At 43.2% G+C, this 18,941-nt stretch overlaps 1 protein-coding gene across 1 annotated transcript in view; it reads left to right on the top strand.

Annotated features, from left to right (window-relative positions):
- The window catches only part of ints9 (integrator complex subunit 9), a 55,382-nt gene extending 36,719 nt beyond the window's left edge, over positions 1-18,663 (top strand). The window contains exons 14-17 of the mRNA XM_084315077.1: positions 2,748-2,915; positions 3,296-3,394; positions 7,072-7,209; positions 18,398-18,663. Of these exons, the coding sequence (XP_084171203.1) occupies positions 2,748-2,915; positions 3,296-3,394; positions 7,072-7,209; positions 18,398-18,574 (582 nt within the window). The 3' untranslated portion in view covers positions 18,575-18,663. The remainder of the gene's footprint in view (positions 1-2,747; positions 2,916-3,295; positions 3,395-7,071; positions 7,210-18,397) is intronic.
- Positions 18,664-18,941: the final 278 nt, after the last annotated feature.

Below are 18,941 nucleotides of genomic sequence, written 5' to 3' on the forward strand. Positions count from 1 at the left end.
GTGTCGTGTGTGTGCTAATGTGTGCTTGTGTGTGGAGAGTTCAGTGTTTTGTGACCCTCAGTGTTCATTGTTCAAGGCTCTGATGGCCTGGGGGAAGAAGCTGAGCCGAAGCCTCTCTGTCCTAGTAGCTGGTGTTCGCAGGCGTCTGCCTGACCTCAGCAGCTGGAACAGGCTGTTATTGGGGTGGTGAGGGTCTTTCATTATTCTGCAGGCTCTGGATTTGCACCTCTTGTTGTATAGAGCCTGCAGGGGAGGTAGTGCAATACCCGTGGTACGCTCGGCAGAGCACCACTCTCTGTAGGGCCTTGTCCTGTGCCGTGCTGTTTCCATACCAGGCAGTGATGTTTCCAGTCAAGATGCTCTCTACAGCTCCGGCGTAGAAGGACTGGAGTATCTTCCCCGATACTCTGAACTTCCTTAACTGTCTCAGGTGGTAGAGGCGCTGCTTCGCCTTTTTTACGACTGTCTATGTGTGTTGACCATGTCAGATCCTCTGAGATGTGGACCCCCAGGTACTTGAAGCTGCTCACCCTGTCCACGGTGGCCCCGTTTATCCTCAGTGGTGTGTGTGTCTCCTGCTGTCCTCTCCTATAATCCACGATCAGCTCCTTGGTTTTACCAATGTTCAGGAGCAGGCTGTTGTCCTGGCACCAGCGTTCCAGTACCTCAACCTCCTCCCGGTAGGCCTTCTCGTCGTTGTCCGAGATCAGCCCCACCACCACTGTGTCGTCTGCAAACTTCACTATGGAGTTGGAGCTGAACTTGGCCACACAGTCGTGTGTGTATAGTGAGTACAGCAGAGGGCTCAGAACACAGCCCTGGGGGGACCCGATGCTCAGGGTGATGGTGTTGGAGGTCTGACCCCCCACCCTGACCGCCTGGGGTCTTTCACTCAGAAAGTCCAGTATCCAGGCGCTCAGAGCGGAGCTCAGACCCAGCTCGATCAGCTTGTCCACCAGTCTGGTGGGGACTATGGTGTTGAACGCTGAGCTGTAGTCAATGAACAACAGTCTCACATAGCCCCCCTTCTGACGGTCCAGGTGAGAGAGGGTGCTGTGCAGTACTTGGGAGACCGCATCGTCAGTGGACCTGTTTGGCCTGTATGCAAATTGCATAGGGTCCATATCTCTGGGGAGGGAGGCACAAATGTGATCCTTGACCAGCCTCTCGAAACATTTCATGGCCACAGAGGTGAGTGCCACCGGTCTGTAGTCATTGAGACCTGCTGGGGAGGGTTTCTTTGGTACCGGGATAATGGTAGACATCTTGAAGCAGGCAGGGACCACTGACTCCTTCAGGGATCGATTAAATATGGTGGTGAACACAGGGGCTAGCTGGTTAGCACAGGACTTAAGTATGCGTCCTGTTATTCCATCTGGGCCAGCCGCCTTCCTGGTGTTCACCTGCATAAATGCTCTTCTCACACTGTGTACCGTCAATGAGAGAGCGTTCCCGCCCCCCCGCGGATGCCCCCCCCCCCCCCCACAACAGCCGGCGCACCAGTGACGTCACTAGCCGTTGAGCTAGCAGCGCCAATGTTTGCACCAAACCGCACGTAGAAGGTGTTGAGCTGGTCCGCAAGGGAGGCGTCGTCGCTCCCCATTGAGGGGGCGCTGACTTTGTAGTCAGTCATAGTCCTCAGTCCCTGCCATAAGCCTCTTGTGTCATTCTGTGCCATTTGTGCCTCCATCTTGTCGGCATACGTCCTCTTTAGCAAGTTTAACAGCCTTGCGCAGAGTGTAGACTGTTGTCTTGTACTCTTCCATGTTTCCTGACTCTCTGCCAAGGTTATAAGCAGTGGTGCGAGAGTTCAGAGCTGCTCTGATAGTACTGTCCACCCATGGTTTCTGGTTCGGGAACACCCTCGCCTTTTTTGTGGGGACAATACTGTCAGCGAGTGTTGTTATGAATGAGGGCCCTTGACTGTAATATGGCCAGTAGCCGGGTTAGTCCATGCATGTAAACGTAGACATTGTTCGACAGTAGTAGTAATATGTTAGTGATATGTGTGATATATCCAATGAGCCTGGGCTCCTCCATGACACCAACAACAACAAAAAACTTGTATATTGGGTTCCTGACTTGTGTGATGACACTAGGGCTGGGTATTGTCACTGATTTCCCCCATCAATTTGATTCCGATTCACAAGGTTTTGATTCGATATCGGTTAGGGATTCAATACTATTTTGCTTGAATATGAGATTCTCTGAGAACAAAATGCTGTAAACTGTACAAGGAACCCTCTAACCTGGTTATTACAAATGTTTTAAGAATTACATTAAGCAGTTACATTAATGTATTTTTAATTTAACAAGACCAACACATTAAAGTCCCGTCATAGACTCAGTTTCTTCCCCTCAGCAGCTCGCCTGGTAAACGAGTCAGGTGTCCCCCTGCTCCCCCCCCCCCCCCCCCCCCCACCCCTCTATGGCGAGCTGCTAGGCCTCTGGACTTGAACTGTGCTGCACTGTATCCATGTCCCAACCACTGCACTTTTACAGTCTTATTGTTGTCTCACTGTTCTGTCCTGTTTTGCACTTATTTATTATGTTATTCTTATTTGTGAAAAAAATCATGCACTGTAATGTCGAATCATGTTCCATTTGTATATACAATATGGTGAATAAAGTCATCTGAATCTGAGCACACTTTTTTTTTTTTTTTTATAATCTGGGATTTTATAAAATGTATCGGATTATTCAAATGTAGATTGATCCCCCCCCCCCCCCCCCCCCCCTCCCTGCAGCCCCTCCATGTGGTGTGTCCGGAGCAGTACACCCAGCCTCCACCCTCCCAGTCCCACCGCTCAGACCTGATGCTGGAGCTGCAGCCTCCGCCCATGCCCTACAGGCGCTGCTCCGTCCTCAGCCTGCCCTTCAGACGGCGCTACGAACGCGTCCACCTGCTGCCAGAGGTTTGATACTTTCAATTACTAGCGTTCTGGATTCAGCCTCGCACAAGTTTAAATAAATAAATAACTGTGCCAACTCCATTTAAAGATTGCCACAAACCCAGCAATATTTCATGTTGTAATTAGTTCCCCCGCCATTTGAAAGTCAATAGACAACCGTGACAAGAGCATGGGCCTCGCAACACAAGCCGGTGTTTTAAAGAACAGGGCGGTGTGAGTGTCAGAATAAGTAATACCTTTGGCAGCGTGCGTTTTTCCTCCTCCTACTTCCACTGATCATGTGCCACTCGTTGTCACCCGTGAAGTCGGCTTCATAATCGATTGATGGGAATGTGGGCGACTGCCGTCCATAAATGTCACCATCTGCGCCTCTCTCTTTGCAGCTTGCCAAGTCCCTGGTGCCCTCTGAAATCAAACCTGGCGTCTCTGTGGCAACCGTGTCTGCAGTGCTACATTCCAAGGACAACAAGCACACGCTACAGGTTTGTGTGCGTGTGTGGCTGCGAAGTTTGTTTAACATCAGGGTTCACACAAGGTCCTTGAAGTGCTTAAAGTGCTTGATTTTTTACCAAAAAAAGTCGAGGCCTGGAATTCCTTGAAAACAGCTAATTTTTTAACACTTTGACTGCCGGGAACCGTCTTTAGACGTCTTTGCTGGCCATGCTAAAGTTGCCGGAGGACGCGTTACGTCGTCCTTATATCAATATTTCAAAAATCTGCGATCGGATTCATATGTCCCCTCCGCTGGCCTGAGATCCACCAGCAGGACCCACTGAGCTCTCTGGCGGTTCAGGAGCGCCATCTGGTGGCCGATCGGCGCAGTCGCCAAACAGGATGTGGCATAGAGGTTGTCCTAGACGTCCGTAGTACTTCCGGGCGCTCGCTATAGGTCATGGGACTCTGGCTCGTCACGCTACACGGTGATCGATTGGCAATAACTCGATAAACAACATGATTTGGACGTATATACCATTATACAAGCTGGAGATGGACCGGGTAAAAATATATCCCATAATGATAAGATTTCTACTCTACGATGATCGCCCAACGGCGCGCGGAGACTGGGGTGAGTTTCAGCGTGTAACGTTACCGTCTTCGATACTAACTGCTATTATCAACATTTGACCCACATTAGATGATTGGTATAACGCTGCCCACGGAATTATAAACGCCCCCTCGCCCATCCGGTCAACATCAGATGACGTGTAGTAACTTCTAGAAGTACGTCTAGTTGGAATTTTTTATATCGCGCTGATTGCCATCAAACTGTATTTCATCATCAATATAATGCATTTGGGGCTATATATCACGTTCTGGAGAAAGCTGCAGAAAGAGATGAAAACATACTTATACATTAGACCATACTTTACTATGAATATGTGAATGAAAAAGTTTAACGTTGCTACACAATGAACAATACATATAGGACTTTGAATGGGCCCTAATAATGGCAATGTAGCAATAGAATTTAAAAAGTTATAGCCCTGCAAAGAAGGGGACTTTCTCCATAGACAAATAGCGCTGGCAATCTATGGTATATCATGAATTTAACCTTAGGCAGCCAAAGTGTTAACAAGGTGCTTAATAAGTCGTTGAAATTCAAATCAACAGGGGAGCTCCAGTAGCTCACCACGTACCGCGAGTGCTATTTCAGCGCCGTGGACAACCGTGCTCGTCACGGATCTGGGGCTGAGCGAGTTCGAATCCCGGACTGCAGCCGTGCCTTTCACAGAGTGTCTTCCCCCCCATCTGAACCCTTTCAGCCTGCTTCTGTCGGTCGAACTTGACCAAGTATAAATGCGATAAACGTATAAAAGAGCCAGGGAAATGGCCAAAGTTTAAAAAAAAAAGAAATTCAAATCAACCAAGTTTTGTTCATCCATGATAAAAACATTTCTTAACTCATTCAGCGCCAAACCCGAGATTTCGCGTGTTTCAAATCCAAGCGTTGAGCGCCAAAAAAAAAAAAAATTGAAAAAAAGATTTGCGTTTTTTTTTAATTTAATTTCTTTTAATTTCTTTTTTTTAAACTTCGATTTTTTTTTAATGTTCGAAGCTTGTGCCATCGAACGAAGCTTCGAAGTATTTAACACTTTGGTCGCCAGGCTTATATTCTTAACACTTTGATCGCCGGGGTTAAATTCATAATTTACCATCCCTCGCCAGCCCTATTTAACATGGAGAAGTTCCCCTTCTTTGCAGGGCTATAACTTTTTTAATTGTATTGCTAAATTGACATTACCATGGCCCATTCAAAGTCCTATATCTATTGTTAAGGGTGTAGCAACGTTATACTTTTTCATTCACATATTCATACTAAAATACGGTCTAAAGTATAAGTATGTTTTTATCGTTTTCTGCAGCTTTCTCCAGAACGTGATTTATAGCCCTAAATGCATTCTATTGATGATTGTATACAGTTTGATAGCAATCGGCGCGAGATAAAAAAATTCAACTGCACGTACTTCTAGAAGTTACTACGTATGATCTGATGTTGACCGGAAGGGGCGGGGGTCGTTTATAATTCCGTGGGCAACGTTATATCATTCATCTAGTGTGGGTGATATGATCATTAGAGCAGTTAGTATAGAAGACATTAAAAAATAACGCTGAAACTCACCGTAGCTTCCTCTCGCCGTTGGGAGATGAGCGTGGAACAGAATTTTTTCTATTATGGGATGTAGAAATACCCGATCCATTTCCAGGTTGTATAATAGTATATACGTCCAAATCATGTTGTTTATCGAGTTATTGGCAACGGATCGCTATCCATTGTGTCGATCGAGTCCCGGGACCTATAGCGAGTGATCGGACCAAATTGAAATGAGCACCAGCTTCCACTTCCTGTTTCTTCCCTGGGCGATCAGGCCGATCGGCCACCAGATGGCGCTCTTGAACCGTTAGAGAGTTGATAGGGGCTCACCAGTACATCTCATGTCTCCGGGGGAGAAATATGATTTCGATCACAGATTTTTGAAATATTGATATCAAAGACGCTGTCCAGCGTCAACGGCAGAATGAGCATGGCGGGGAATGATGTGTTCCAGCGTCAACGGCGATTAAAGGGTTAATATACCATCCTCCGCCAGCTCTATTTGTCTATGGGGATGTTTACCTTCTTTGCAGGGCTATAACTTTTTAAATTGTATTGCTAAATTGACATTACTATGGCCCATTCAACGTCAAGTATCTATTGTTCAGGGTGTAGCAACGTTATACTTTTTGATTCACATATTTATACTAAAATACGGTCTAAGTATAAGTATTTTTTTATCGTTTTCTGCAGCTTTCTCCAGAACGTGATTTATAGCCCCAAATGCATTATATTGATGATCAAATACAGTTTGATAGGAATCTGCGCGAGATAAAAAAATTCAAATGGACGTGCTTCTAGAAGTTACTACTGATCATCTGATGTTGACCGGATGGGGGGGGGGTCGTTTATAATTCCGTGGCCAACGTTAGATGATTCATCTAGTGTGGGTGATATGATCATTAGAGCAGTTAGTATCGAACACGTTAAAAAATAAGGCTGAATCTTACCGTAGCTTCCTCATAGCGTTGGGCGATGAGCGTGGAACAGAAATATTCCTATTATGGGATGTAGAAATATGCGATCCATTTCCAAGTTGTATAATAGTATACCGGTATACGTCCAAATCATGTTGTTTATCGAGTTATTGGTAACGGATTGCTATCCGTTGTGTCTAGCTCGAGTCCTGGGACTATTACCGAGTGATCGGACCGAATTGGAATGAGCACCAGCTTCCATTTCCTGTTTCCGCTCTGGGCGATCCGCCGATCGGTCACCAGATGGCGCTCTTGAACCGTTGGAGAGTTGAGAGGGGATCAACAGTAGATCTCAAGTCTCCGGGGGAGAAATATGATTTCGATCACAGATTTTTGAAATATTGATATCAAAGACGTGGTACGGCGTCTTTGGCAGAATGAGCATGGCGGGGAATGACGTGGTACGGCGTGTTTGGCGACCATAGTGTTAAGACATCCCTAGTAAAAATAGTGATAAAATGGTGATTAGGAAAGTACTTTAAAGTCCTTGAATTTCATTTTGCAATGTCTGTGGGAACCCTGTAACATGTAAGTTGTATTAAAAAATGTAAAGTGTCTAACTGTCTTTTCACACCTCCTGTGTTGTCAGTCGGTGCCTAAACCCCCCCCAGCTCCTCCCACGAAGAAGAGGAAGCGTGTGCCGGAGGAGCCCCCGGAGCTGCTGGCCCCCAAACCCCTGCTCAGCGGAGTCGTGCCCCTGGAAGCCTTCCTGGCCACGCTGCACAAGGTCAGGACACGTTACAATAGTCTACATTAACACTTTGAGTGCCACGGACGCGTTTTGTCGTTAGTTCATGCCGACTGTTGAATGCCACCAACGCTATATAGCGTTTGTTGTATTATTTTTTATTAGCGATTTGAATTCATATTTCATCAATCGAGCCTCACGCTAGTGCTGCAGACTCTCTCTGAGCTCCATTGGGAAAATACCGCCCCCTATAGTCTCCCTGTGGTACTGCACCCCATTGGATTATACCGATGGGGGGGGGGTCTAGTGTCCTCATTTTACTTTTCCGTCAAGCCATCTGAAGAGACCGAAGTGATCGCAGAGCCGCAAAACAACGTGGAATACATATTTACAGTACCCAGCGCTGAATCAATAAACGCGATCGATATTTGGAATGGCGATCAGGAATTGGAATAATCTTTTTGGAGAACATCTGATCTGAGGTAAGCAATTTATTTTACCAGTCTTGGGGTAATCGGATCTGTTTCCACCTATATATCAGCGTTTGCCCCATGTGTGTGTGTGTGTGCTGATCAGGAAATGAGAGAATATATTTTTCAGATCGCTTCTCTAGCGTGCATAAGTACACATATACTATCGATAATCTAGCGTTTATTTGAAAACGATTCATAAATAGGCCGAAAAATGACAAAGTTTTTTGTGTATTCCAGAATATTCCAGTAAATGCCGTTTATCACGGAATCTATATATTTTCCTGAAACTTTCAAGAAAACGAGGGCTTTTCAAAATGCTATAAAACGGAAATTAACAGATTATTAAAAAAAAAAAATCCGTTTCGACAATGTTGACTGCAAACAAGTCATTGATAAGCGACGGGCAGATTAGACACAGCCATAATTTATCATTGAAGTGGGTGGTGGCATTCAACCATGTTTTACCATGTTAACAAGTGGCAACCAAAGTGTTAAAGGTGCTATAGACAAAATCTTTATGTAATAGTTTCAAAAGGAAATAAGACATACACAGAGCTTTTAGAAAGGTGTGGAATAAAAGTATTGCTCCCCCCCAAAAAAAATTTATTGATTAAAGGGGAACTATCTTATAAAAGGCCTTTTCCAGGGGTTTGCATTGTTTTCTAGCAATGTGGGGTTGTACCAACACTGTCCAGGTCTCAAATTCGCATTCCTCCAGTTCAGATGTCACGAGATCCTCTCCCACTGAACTAAGCCATTCTGAACACAAAAACTACATTTTCTAAAACTAAAATCTCACTAATAACACTTTAACCTATTGGTAAACAAACGTATTGATGAAAATATACATTATAACTGCTGTTGTGACATGGTTATGATGTTTATTCTTGAATACGTTTGTAAAATAAAACGATAATTATGTCAGACAGTCTGACGGAAGAGGTTAATTATCTAAGTTGTCAATGTTCTTCTGTAGACTTCGCTTTGATTTTACAATGAAATGAAGATAGCAAAGTATTTGCTGCATCCCCTGACAGATTACAGCTATATATCCCCTCAAAGCGCATTGCGAGTATGGGCGGAGCCCAGCCAAAAACAGCTTGGAATCTGGAAGTGCAGAAACTGGTGCTCTACAGTACTTGATTAGAAATACAAATCAATGAATTATTTTTGCATAGACTCACAGGAATTGTGTAAAATTGCCGAAATAGTGAAAGAAATAGCTAAATAGTTCCCCTTTAATGAATTTATCATTGAAAAAATCTTGGCTGTCCAATATGGATGATGTTGTTTATGTGTTGCTTGCATGTATCCTTTCTCTACAGGATGCGTGTAGCCTTTTTACAACGCATCCGCGTTTCTGGCGCTCTGATTGGCCAGGTCATGTGACATGTGTGCCCAATAGCGTGTTTGCCCGTTTCCGCGTCGAACAGCCTGCAAACTACCTGGCGTTCTATCGCCATGCTCTAAGACAAACTCCAACCTTAACTAACTTCGAAAGAGTGCCTAAGCTTAACCGGCGAAAGAACTTGCCGTCACGCTCTAAGACAAACTCTAACCTTAACCAACTTCGAAGAGTGCCTAAGCTTAACCAGTGTAGAAACTTGCCGTCCCACGATTGGCGCTTATGTCACATGACCTGGCCAATCAGAATGCAAAACGGGAACCCGGAAACGCGGATGCATTGTAAAAAGGCTTCAAGCCTACAGGATACATGATTGCGTAAATTATATGCTGGTGCTCTAGTGCGACATCTAGCGGCTTGATATCATCTATAGCAGCTTTAACCTTGTATTTTTTGCCTTTCTCTCTAACCATTGTCTTATGAATTAGATTTGACCTAAAAGGACAGTAAAAGTAAAACTCACTAGAACAGATTTTACTTGAGGTACGGTATGATGGAGGTAATTGGGGTTTGGGATTATTATGAAAGTAGCTGGGGAAATGTACTGACATCGCTGGTCCAGAAAGGATTAAATTGGTGGATGTGGTTAAGTATTAATAATAATCCTCAAAGCTCCCCAGTTATTTTAATGTCATCCATAAGGTAGGAGAGATGTTCTTATTCAGAAGGCACTCATAACACTTTGGAGGCCAAACCCGAGATAGTCCGGGTTAACTCGCCATGCTCTGGGCGCCAAACCCATATTTCTTTTATTAGCGATATCCATTCATTTTTCTTCCATCCAACCTGACGTTATCATTGGGAATGGGTCTGAGCTCGCAAAGGGCAAATAACGCCGCCTATCGTCTCCCGGATGGTATTGCACATCATTGGATTGGATTGGCTGGGACTGCATCAAAAAAATAAGTCCGGTCCAGGTTTTACTTCTCGGGCATGCAGTATCGTTATAACAGATGGACTGAGGACACTCGGAGCAGCGTGGATTATGTGTTTTGGATATATAGCGTTGGATCAATATTTGGAATGGCGATCAGGAATTGGATTAATCTTTTTGCATGACATCAGATGTGAGGTAAGGCCTTTATGTTACGAATCTTGGGGTAAATCGGATGTTCCTTTCACCGCCATCGGAGCGTGCGTGTGTGTGTGTGCGTGTGTGTGTGTGAGGTTCGTGCCGACCAAAGTACGGAGAAGCGATTTTTCAGACCCCGCTTCTCTTCGTGCATGAGGACACATATACTATCGATAATCTAGCGTTTATTTGAAAACGATTCATAAATCAAGCGACAAATGGCACGATTTCTAAGGAAATACATTTAAGCTCGATTTGCTGGAGTTTATTGAGATGAGACAGAACGCCCTAGAAATATATTGATATTCATCACGGTATAAAATGGAAATGTATGTATGAAAAAATTATCTGTTTCGTGCATGTTGACTGGAAGCAACTCATTGACGATCACTGATCACTAGATCTATTGATATTATATTTGATATGTTTTAAGCACTCGCAAATAAGTCTATCCTCCATTGGATAAAGCACTGGCACCGAAGGGCCATCAGCAGAGGGCGCTGTTGGCCCTGAATGTGTTAATGGCTGGTCATAAAATGAAAATGTTATACTCAATTTGTGGAGATTTTGCAGCTCACATAGCAGGCAAATCTGATTCATTTTTCAAACCAGAATTTTTTTAGGCTGACTGTTGTGGCTAAAACTCAAACCGGTCAAAAAGGTCAAACCATCAGTGAAGAGCAAAATCACAACAGTGGCAGTCTGCTCAGTGAGATGCTGCCGAATTAATGCAATACACAATACTTTATACCCTATGTGTACGTGCAAGTTACCAGATCAGGGTGACCTTCACCTTTGTGAAGATTTTAAGGGAGTATGCATACATCTTCAGAAACGGACATTACAGGGCGGCTAGGTGGTGTAGTGGGCAAGGCGCAGTATTAGGGGGTGGGAAGCTGATGAGTAGGGATCGGACGTTGTGGACAGCGACTCCTACAGGTCGGTTGGTGCGCCTGCGCAGCAGAATCAGGAAGCGACGGGGGCGGCGTGTCCCTCCCACGCAGACCCCCGACGCTGAGAGATCGCACTGTGCAGGTGAAAAAATGCGACGGCTGCTTCCTCGAGTACCGGAGGGGACACGTGATGTAAGGCTTCGTCCACATTGCAGCCGGCTTGTGGGAGGCATGGCCTAACAGCGTTCGAGACAGGGGAGGGTAGAATTGGACGATACAAAAAATTGGGATGGGAGAGAAAATAGAAAAATGGGAGAAAAAGTAGATTAAAAAAAAACAAAAAAACGGACATTACATTAACACTTTAATCGCCATGGGTTAAATTCATAATTTACCATCCCTCGCCAGCTCTATTTGTCTATGGAGAAGTTCCCCTTCTTTGCAGGGCTATAACTTTTTAAATTCTATTGCTAAACTGCCATTATTATGGCCCATTCAATGTCCTATATGTATTGTTCAGGGTGTAGCAACGTTAAACTTTTTCATTCACATATTCATACTAAAATATGGTCTAAAGTATAAGTATGTTTTTATCGTTTTCTGCAGCTTTCTTCAGAACGTGATTTATAGCCCCAAATGCATTATATTGATGATCAAATACAGTTTGGTAGGAATCTGTGCGAGATAAAAAATGTCAACTGCACGTACTTCTAGAAGTTTCTACGCATCATCTGATGTTGACCGGATGGGCGGGGGATCGTTTATAATTCCGTGGGCAGCGTTAGATGATTCATCCAGAGTGGGTCATATGTTCATCAGATCAGTTAGTATAGAAAACGTTAGAAAATAACGCTGAATCTTACCGTGGCTTCCTCGCGCCGCTGGCAGATGAGCGTGGAACAGATTTTTTTCTATTATGGGATGTAGAAATGCCCGATCCATTTCCAGGTTGTATAATAGTATATACGTCCAAATAACGTTGTTTATTGAGTTAGGGCGAGTGATCTATTATCCAGTGTTTCAAGATGGAGTCGCGGGAGCTATAGCGAGTGGTCGGACCACATATGGAGTGAGCACTACCGGTTCAAAGGTTAATATCCGGTTGGCGATCTGCCGATCGGCCACCAGATGGCGCTCTTGAACCGCTAGAGAGTTGAGAGGAGATCAGCAGTGTGTCTCAGGACTCCGGAAAGGAAATATGATTTCGATGACAGATTTTTGAAATATTGACATCAAAGACGAGTTACGGCGTCTTCGGCAGACTTATTCGGCTCGGAATGACGTGAAAACTTGTCCGCGGCGATCATAGTGTTAAGAGAGTATGCGTACGGTTTTAAAGTCTGTTGTGACTGTTTAAAGATATGAGACCATGTCTTAACTCATTCTCTGCCACACTGTTTCTGGGATATGGCTATGCGCTGCCACGCATTAAACCAAGGAGTCAGTCACCTTGTTTGCAGGGCTATAACTATATTCTATATTATAGCTATGGATGCAATACTATGGCCCATTTGACATCGAGTATCTATTGTTCAATCTATCGTATTTTTCCATCCATACATTCCCGTTTTATACCGTGGTGAATAAGTATGGTTTTAGAGCGGTTTAGGGTAATTCCTGGGAGGCTAGTAATAGCCTGCGACGTGTATTATATTAAATCCATTGGCATTTCGTCCCTACACACGCTACAATTTAAAAATTCAAATGCATATGATCGGTATTATGTTCCATCATTAATGCATGAAAGGGGGGGGGGGCGGTTCTGATTAATTGATTGTCAATAACTGCATTCGTTAGTACAACAACATACGCTGATCAGGGCGATGGCTATGAAAACAAGGCACAATCAAGCTGAAATTGACGTTAAATTGCTCTTACCTGTGTCCGGTGGGATTCCAAAAAGAATATTCCAATAATTTGATTGCCATCTGGTAGATCGTATGTCCATTTGGCCCACGACATAACCCACCACAGCATAATGCATTGGGGGTCCCGAAAAACAATTCAATGCAATCGGGTGAAGCCCTAGCTTCAGGTTATTCGAAAAGTCCACCCGGACCAATATAATCGACGCACAGCTCAATACACAGAATTTCAAAGGAAGTGCAATATTGGCCGCATCCCACCAGGTGGCGGTATTGGACTTTTGCGATCTCAGACTCATTCCCTATGATAACACCAGGCTCCCTGGATGGATAGCGAATAAAAGAAATAACGATCAAATAACGAGTATACTCGTTGTTGGCGTTCAACGATTGGCGGCCAATAACGAGTTTAATCGTTGTTGGCAGAAAAAGAGTTAAGACGGGTTCTCACGTTTGAGAGAGGATAAACAGGAAAACAGCTTGTTTTCACACATGTAAAGAGAAGAGACATGAAATTGGCTATTACACTGCCCACGTTGTGATCAGCTTTGTATGTTCAGACTAGGGCTGTCCCCGACTAAGGATTTGGATAGTCGACTATGATTGGCCAAAATTTGCAGTTAGTCGACTATTAGTCGACTACTATTTATATAAAAAAAATAAAAATAAAAGGTATAATATATAGAAGCGGCTGGCTGACTCCACATGTATCGGAGGAGGCATGTGATAGTCTTCAACCCTCCCTAGGCCGGCTAGTGGGGGGGAAATGCGCGCAACGACCAGGAAGGGAATTGGCATAACGACTAAATTGAGATGGGAGAAAAATACGGAAAAAAGGGGGAGACAAAAATTGATTAAAAAAAATACAATATAATAATTTACTGGCATATCGGCATTGGTTGTCATGGTAACGATGCAGGCGTGGCAAGTTGCTGTTCACATTTGATCTTCTTATTTGTCTTTTAGGTTTTTGGATTATAAGCCTGGCACTATTGGAATATTTAAACACACAAGATATTTATCATGATGTTATTGGGAAAATGAAAAAAGCCTAGCCCCCCCACCCACACACAGTTCCCAATTGACCCATCTAAAACTCTGCCGTCTTTTCTTGATCCCCCAATCACAACCGCTGCTTTCCTCGCACAAACAGGATCAAGAAAAGAGGGCGGGTTTGATATAGGTCCATTGGGGCAGCGATTTCCGCTCATTTCAAAGTGTTCTCGGTAAAGATTCTTTGGTAAATAATGTCTATCTCTCTGAAGAGATGTATTCCTCAAAAAACTTCAGTGAAAACAAAAGTGACTAGATGACTGCACCACAGTGCTCCGCTTTCTGCTGAGACAGATCATGTCTGGCTGCTGTCTGTGATTTTTATTGGAATTTGTCAAATGGATAGGCCCTGTCTATTAAAACTAATGTTCACGACCGGAGCCTTAAATGTCGGACCAGCTATTAACTATTTTATGATGGCGTTGCCATAACCTAATGAATCCACCCCCCCCCCCCCCCCCAGTCCTTCACACAGCTGATATTTCTTTTGATACGTGCCTTCAAGTTTGGCCTGAGAAGGAAGAGAAATCCCCCCACAAAGAGGGCAGACAGATAGGCCACAGAAATAAAAGAGTGTGTGGTCCAGGTTTTCATAGAGACATGCTACAGTTACACCAGTGTTTTTAATGCTTCTAATATCTAAGTTTAAGTTTAGGTTTATCTATTTATTTTGTATCCAGCGACAGTGCACATTAATCAGCATCTTCAGTTTCCACATCAATGTAAATGTGCCAGAATTAGCTAATGAGCTAGTTTCCATGTGTAGTCCCTGCCTAACATGCATGCCTTTATGGTGTGGGAGGAAACCCACGCGAAAACAGGGAGAACATGCAAACTATACACAGAAAAGACCCCTGTTGGGGTTCGAACACAGGACATTCTTGCTGTGAGGCAGCAGTGCTGACCACTGTGCCACAGTGCCGCCCTGATCTGATCACACTGGCTGACAGGTCTGGACGTGCACTAATCAGATTTTGTTCGGATCTGCTAAACGATCTGATCGACGAGGCGACCTAGCTCACATTGTGATCGGAATTGCTTGTAGTCTGGACATCATTCGGATTCACCGGAAACGCATAATGAGTGGTGCAAAAAGTCTAAATACATAATATACATATATATATATATATATATATATATATATATATATATATATATATATTAAGGCTGTCAAATATATCGCGTTAATATCGCGTTAACTCCCGATTCTATTAATGCCACTAATTTTTTTAACTCAAGATTAACTAAAAAAAAAAAAAAAAAATGTACTAGATTTTTTTTTTTTTTTTTTTTACTAGACTTCACTCAGGTGCTTATATTGTTTCCTTTGCTTATATATTATTGATGCTCTCATTGATACTATGTTTTTTTCTGAAGTGTGTGTGTGTGTGTGTGTGAGATATAGAGAGAGAGGGGGGTGAGAGAGATGAGGAAGGGGCAAAAGAGAAAAAGAGCTGGGAGAGTGTGTGTGTGAGGGAGAGAGGGGGGTGTGTGATTAATCAGCCCTTGTGTGTGTGAATGTAACAAGTTCCTAACGTTTTCTTTCCCCTATTATTTCATGCACACTTTATTCATTGTTTTAAATTATTATTTTCTTTTAAGTTATTTTGTGCATCACTCTGTTTTGAATTTGATGCAAATTTGCAATGCATGAGGGTCATCCTTTTGTGTTAAATGGCTGCACAAAGCAAGCATTTGTTGACTCGCATGTTGATAAGAGTATTAAAACTTGGAACTTGAAAAAGATCTGTTTAAGGTAAAAAAAAAAAATTTGATTAATTTGCGATTAATCGCGAGTTAACTATGGACAATCATGCGATTAATCGAGTTAAATATTTTAATCGTTTGACAGCACTAATATATATATATATATACACATTGCATATGCACTATTCTGCATACTTTTAAATATACAGTACCAGTCAAAGGTTTGGACACACCTTCTCATTCAGTAAAATTTTTACTTTTGTGTTTTGACTGGTACTGTATATACCCACAATAATAAAGTAAGTAAATACATAATAATCTATGTAAACACCTAGTGATTGTCAAAGCCTTTCTTCATCCCTGTACCTTGTGAAAATCATGTCCTTATACCTTTTTAAAAGGGTTCATGTTTGGTCATTGCTTTAGTACTCCACAGATTGAAATACAAAAACGTTCCATTGTTGTACGAACAGTTTTTCACTTTTTTTTTTTTTTTTTACTTCCCCTTCAAATTAAAACCATTCAACCATACTTCCCCCTCAATTTCATCCATACTTGGCTACAGTGCCAGATAAGGATCAAACGGCTCAAAGTTGCCATCAGTGCATGTTTCTACGTCAACCCCACATAATAAAAAAGGAGCACAAGCTCACAAACACTGAAAGACGTTTTCCAGTAATGTTTCCTCCTCTTTGCGGTTGTTTTGCGTAGGATAATGAACTTGGTAATGCGATCTGATCACAGAGCTTGGCTGTCAAATGTGAACGCAACGCAAATCTGGCACGGTGTGAGGGGATGTTCCAATTCCAACTCCAGAAGTGGTGTAAACAGACTAGTGTAACTGTAGCCTGATTGAGTTTTAATAGAAAGATGTTCCCCTGTCTCTCATTGTTGTTGTTCTTTGCTGTTCTTGTTGCAATGCATGACAGCTGGGAAAGAAAAACGCCTAAAAGTCCAATCTGAGTCGTACAACTGCATGTCGAGAAATGCTATTTGTATCGTATTTTAAACCAGTGACACCCTATATAAATGTGGCCACTGGCTTATATATTTTATATACTTGGATTTCTTAGTAGCAAAACTATCCGGCTCGTATTAGGTATGTAACAAATTAGATTTCCCAGAAACTGTGCTACTGTAGGAAGACCCTACTGTTTACCCTCAGTCTTTGCAAGAGTGTATCCAGTGAAGCCATTGATGTAAGATGAATCAAATCATCTGTCAACGAAACGAGCCCCTTTCAAATGAAGAGGCTCTGAACATAGCAGACACAAGAATTACATTGTGTAACTCACTAGAAAAGTTGCAATATCAATCAAGGAATTGGACTGAACAAGAGAAAACCCACCCATCAGCGATATGTGTAACACAATGGAATTGCCAATACGTGCTCTTTCAGTCCCATGACCAGTGGTGGGAAATCTTCCCTGTAGAACTATTTAAAAGGCTACTGTCTCATTTCTAAGTACAAATGTGTATGACACAAATTAAAAACAGTGCACAAAGTTAAAGGTGCTATAGATAAAATTTTTATGTATCATTAATAATAATACATTTAAAAGAATTATACATCGAGCTTTTAGAAGGTGTGGAATAAAAGTATTGCTTTTCATCCCCATAAAATAATTGATTAATGAATTTATCATTTAAAACATTTGAGGGTCCAATATGAATGTTGTTTACATCTTGTGAGCATGTATGCCCTCCTCGTGTAGTCTTTTACCAACACACTTGCAGTTCCGTGTTCGGGTTCTGCGATCTGATTAGCCACTAACGTTTCTCTCTGCGTCAATCGCGCTGCCGGGGAGCCTCCCAGGCAAAACGTAATAATATAACAGCGACACGAGGAGAGATTTATATTTAATACCAATAGACGGAGCTTAAATCCCTCTCGAGTGGATCAAATCCTCCGGCGCCTTCTGCCAACACATCCGCTGGAGATGCAGGAGGAGGAACATATAGCCAAGAGGACTATCTTGGAAGGACACAGGTGGATGAAACGGCGCTCCTCCAGACAAAACAACGGAGGTTAATTTGAAAATATGGCTTATAGCTCTAGCTTTTGATGCTGAGCTCATATGGGAAAGGTGCTCTGCATACCGAACGACACCTCAGAGAACTGAAATCAGAATCCCTTCTAGCAGAACCATGCCCACTCCTCCCTTTAGTCCCGTATAGTGTAATTATATTGAAGATCCACTAATGAATGATGTGAAGTAACCACATTTAGATGATTACAATTCTATTAGATTTGTTTAGATTATACCTTTTAATTTTTTTCTGACATATTCCCTGGCAGAGCACAGCGCCAGGCTGGACACTTGCAGTGCAGACTCTGACCACAGGGTTATTAAAGTGGCCAATGAGATCGCGGAACCCGAACGCGGAACTGCAAGTGTGTTGGTAAAAGACTACACGCATCCCCTCCCTACTTCTCATTTCCCCAGGTGGAATGCACCTGATTGGATAAATTACATGCTGGTGCTCTATTGCGACATCTAGTGGCTGAATGTTATCGATATCAACTTTTTAAAATGGAACTTTAAAAGAATATATGTTATCCGTTACCTCTTGCAGCCACAAGGCACTGCCATCGAGGTTACATAGTGCGGGGTGTGAACAAAAACACTTCATACTATATTCTTCAAATGGATACAAATTAAGGTTACCGGTATATTTACACGTACCCATCCATCAAACATGAAGGACTTACACTACACACAAAGTTTAGCTTTGTTGTCCCCCCCCCCTCTATGCAGAGTGGTATCACGGAGGTGAAGGTGGAGGAGACGGCAGATGGACACATCCTGCACCTGCAGGCGGACGACACGCTGATCCAGCTGGAGGAGGACGGGACGCACATCGTCTGCGACAACAACGAGCCGCTCCGCACCGTCCTGCGGGACCTGGTGCTGCGCTTCCTGCAGAAACTCTGACCTGCATCAACCCCCTTCCTGTGTGTGTGTGACTGTAATCTCCCGCTGTATTTTGTAAAATAGTATTTTGTATTAAAACCATTTTTTCTCTGTAATGTTCTCTACCTTTTTTTTCCTCAGGGGAAAAAAGTATTTGCATGGAGCGTAATACACATTCAGTTCCCCATTGTGGAGTCCGACATATTTTAACACGTGACACACTGGCCACAGAAAGGTGGTACGCTTTGTAAGCTGTTCTCATAAAGAGGAAGTGAGTGAGTCTGGACGGCATCAGGTTACTTGAGGAATGTTACTTTGTTGGCTACATGCAGTACATCTCTACTGAAACGCCAAGCATGACAGTAGTCCAAGCACAGATTGTTTTCAT

Source organism: Notolepis coatsorum (assembly GCF_963971535.1).
Source record: "Notolepis coatsorum genome assembly, chromosome: 5".
Lineage (NCBI taxonomy): Eukaryota > Metazoa > Chordata > Actinopteri > Aulopiformes > Paralepididae > Notolepis > Notolepis coatsorum.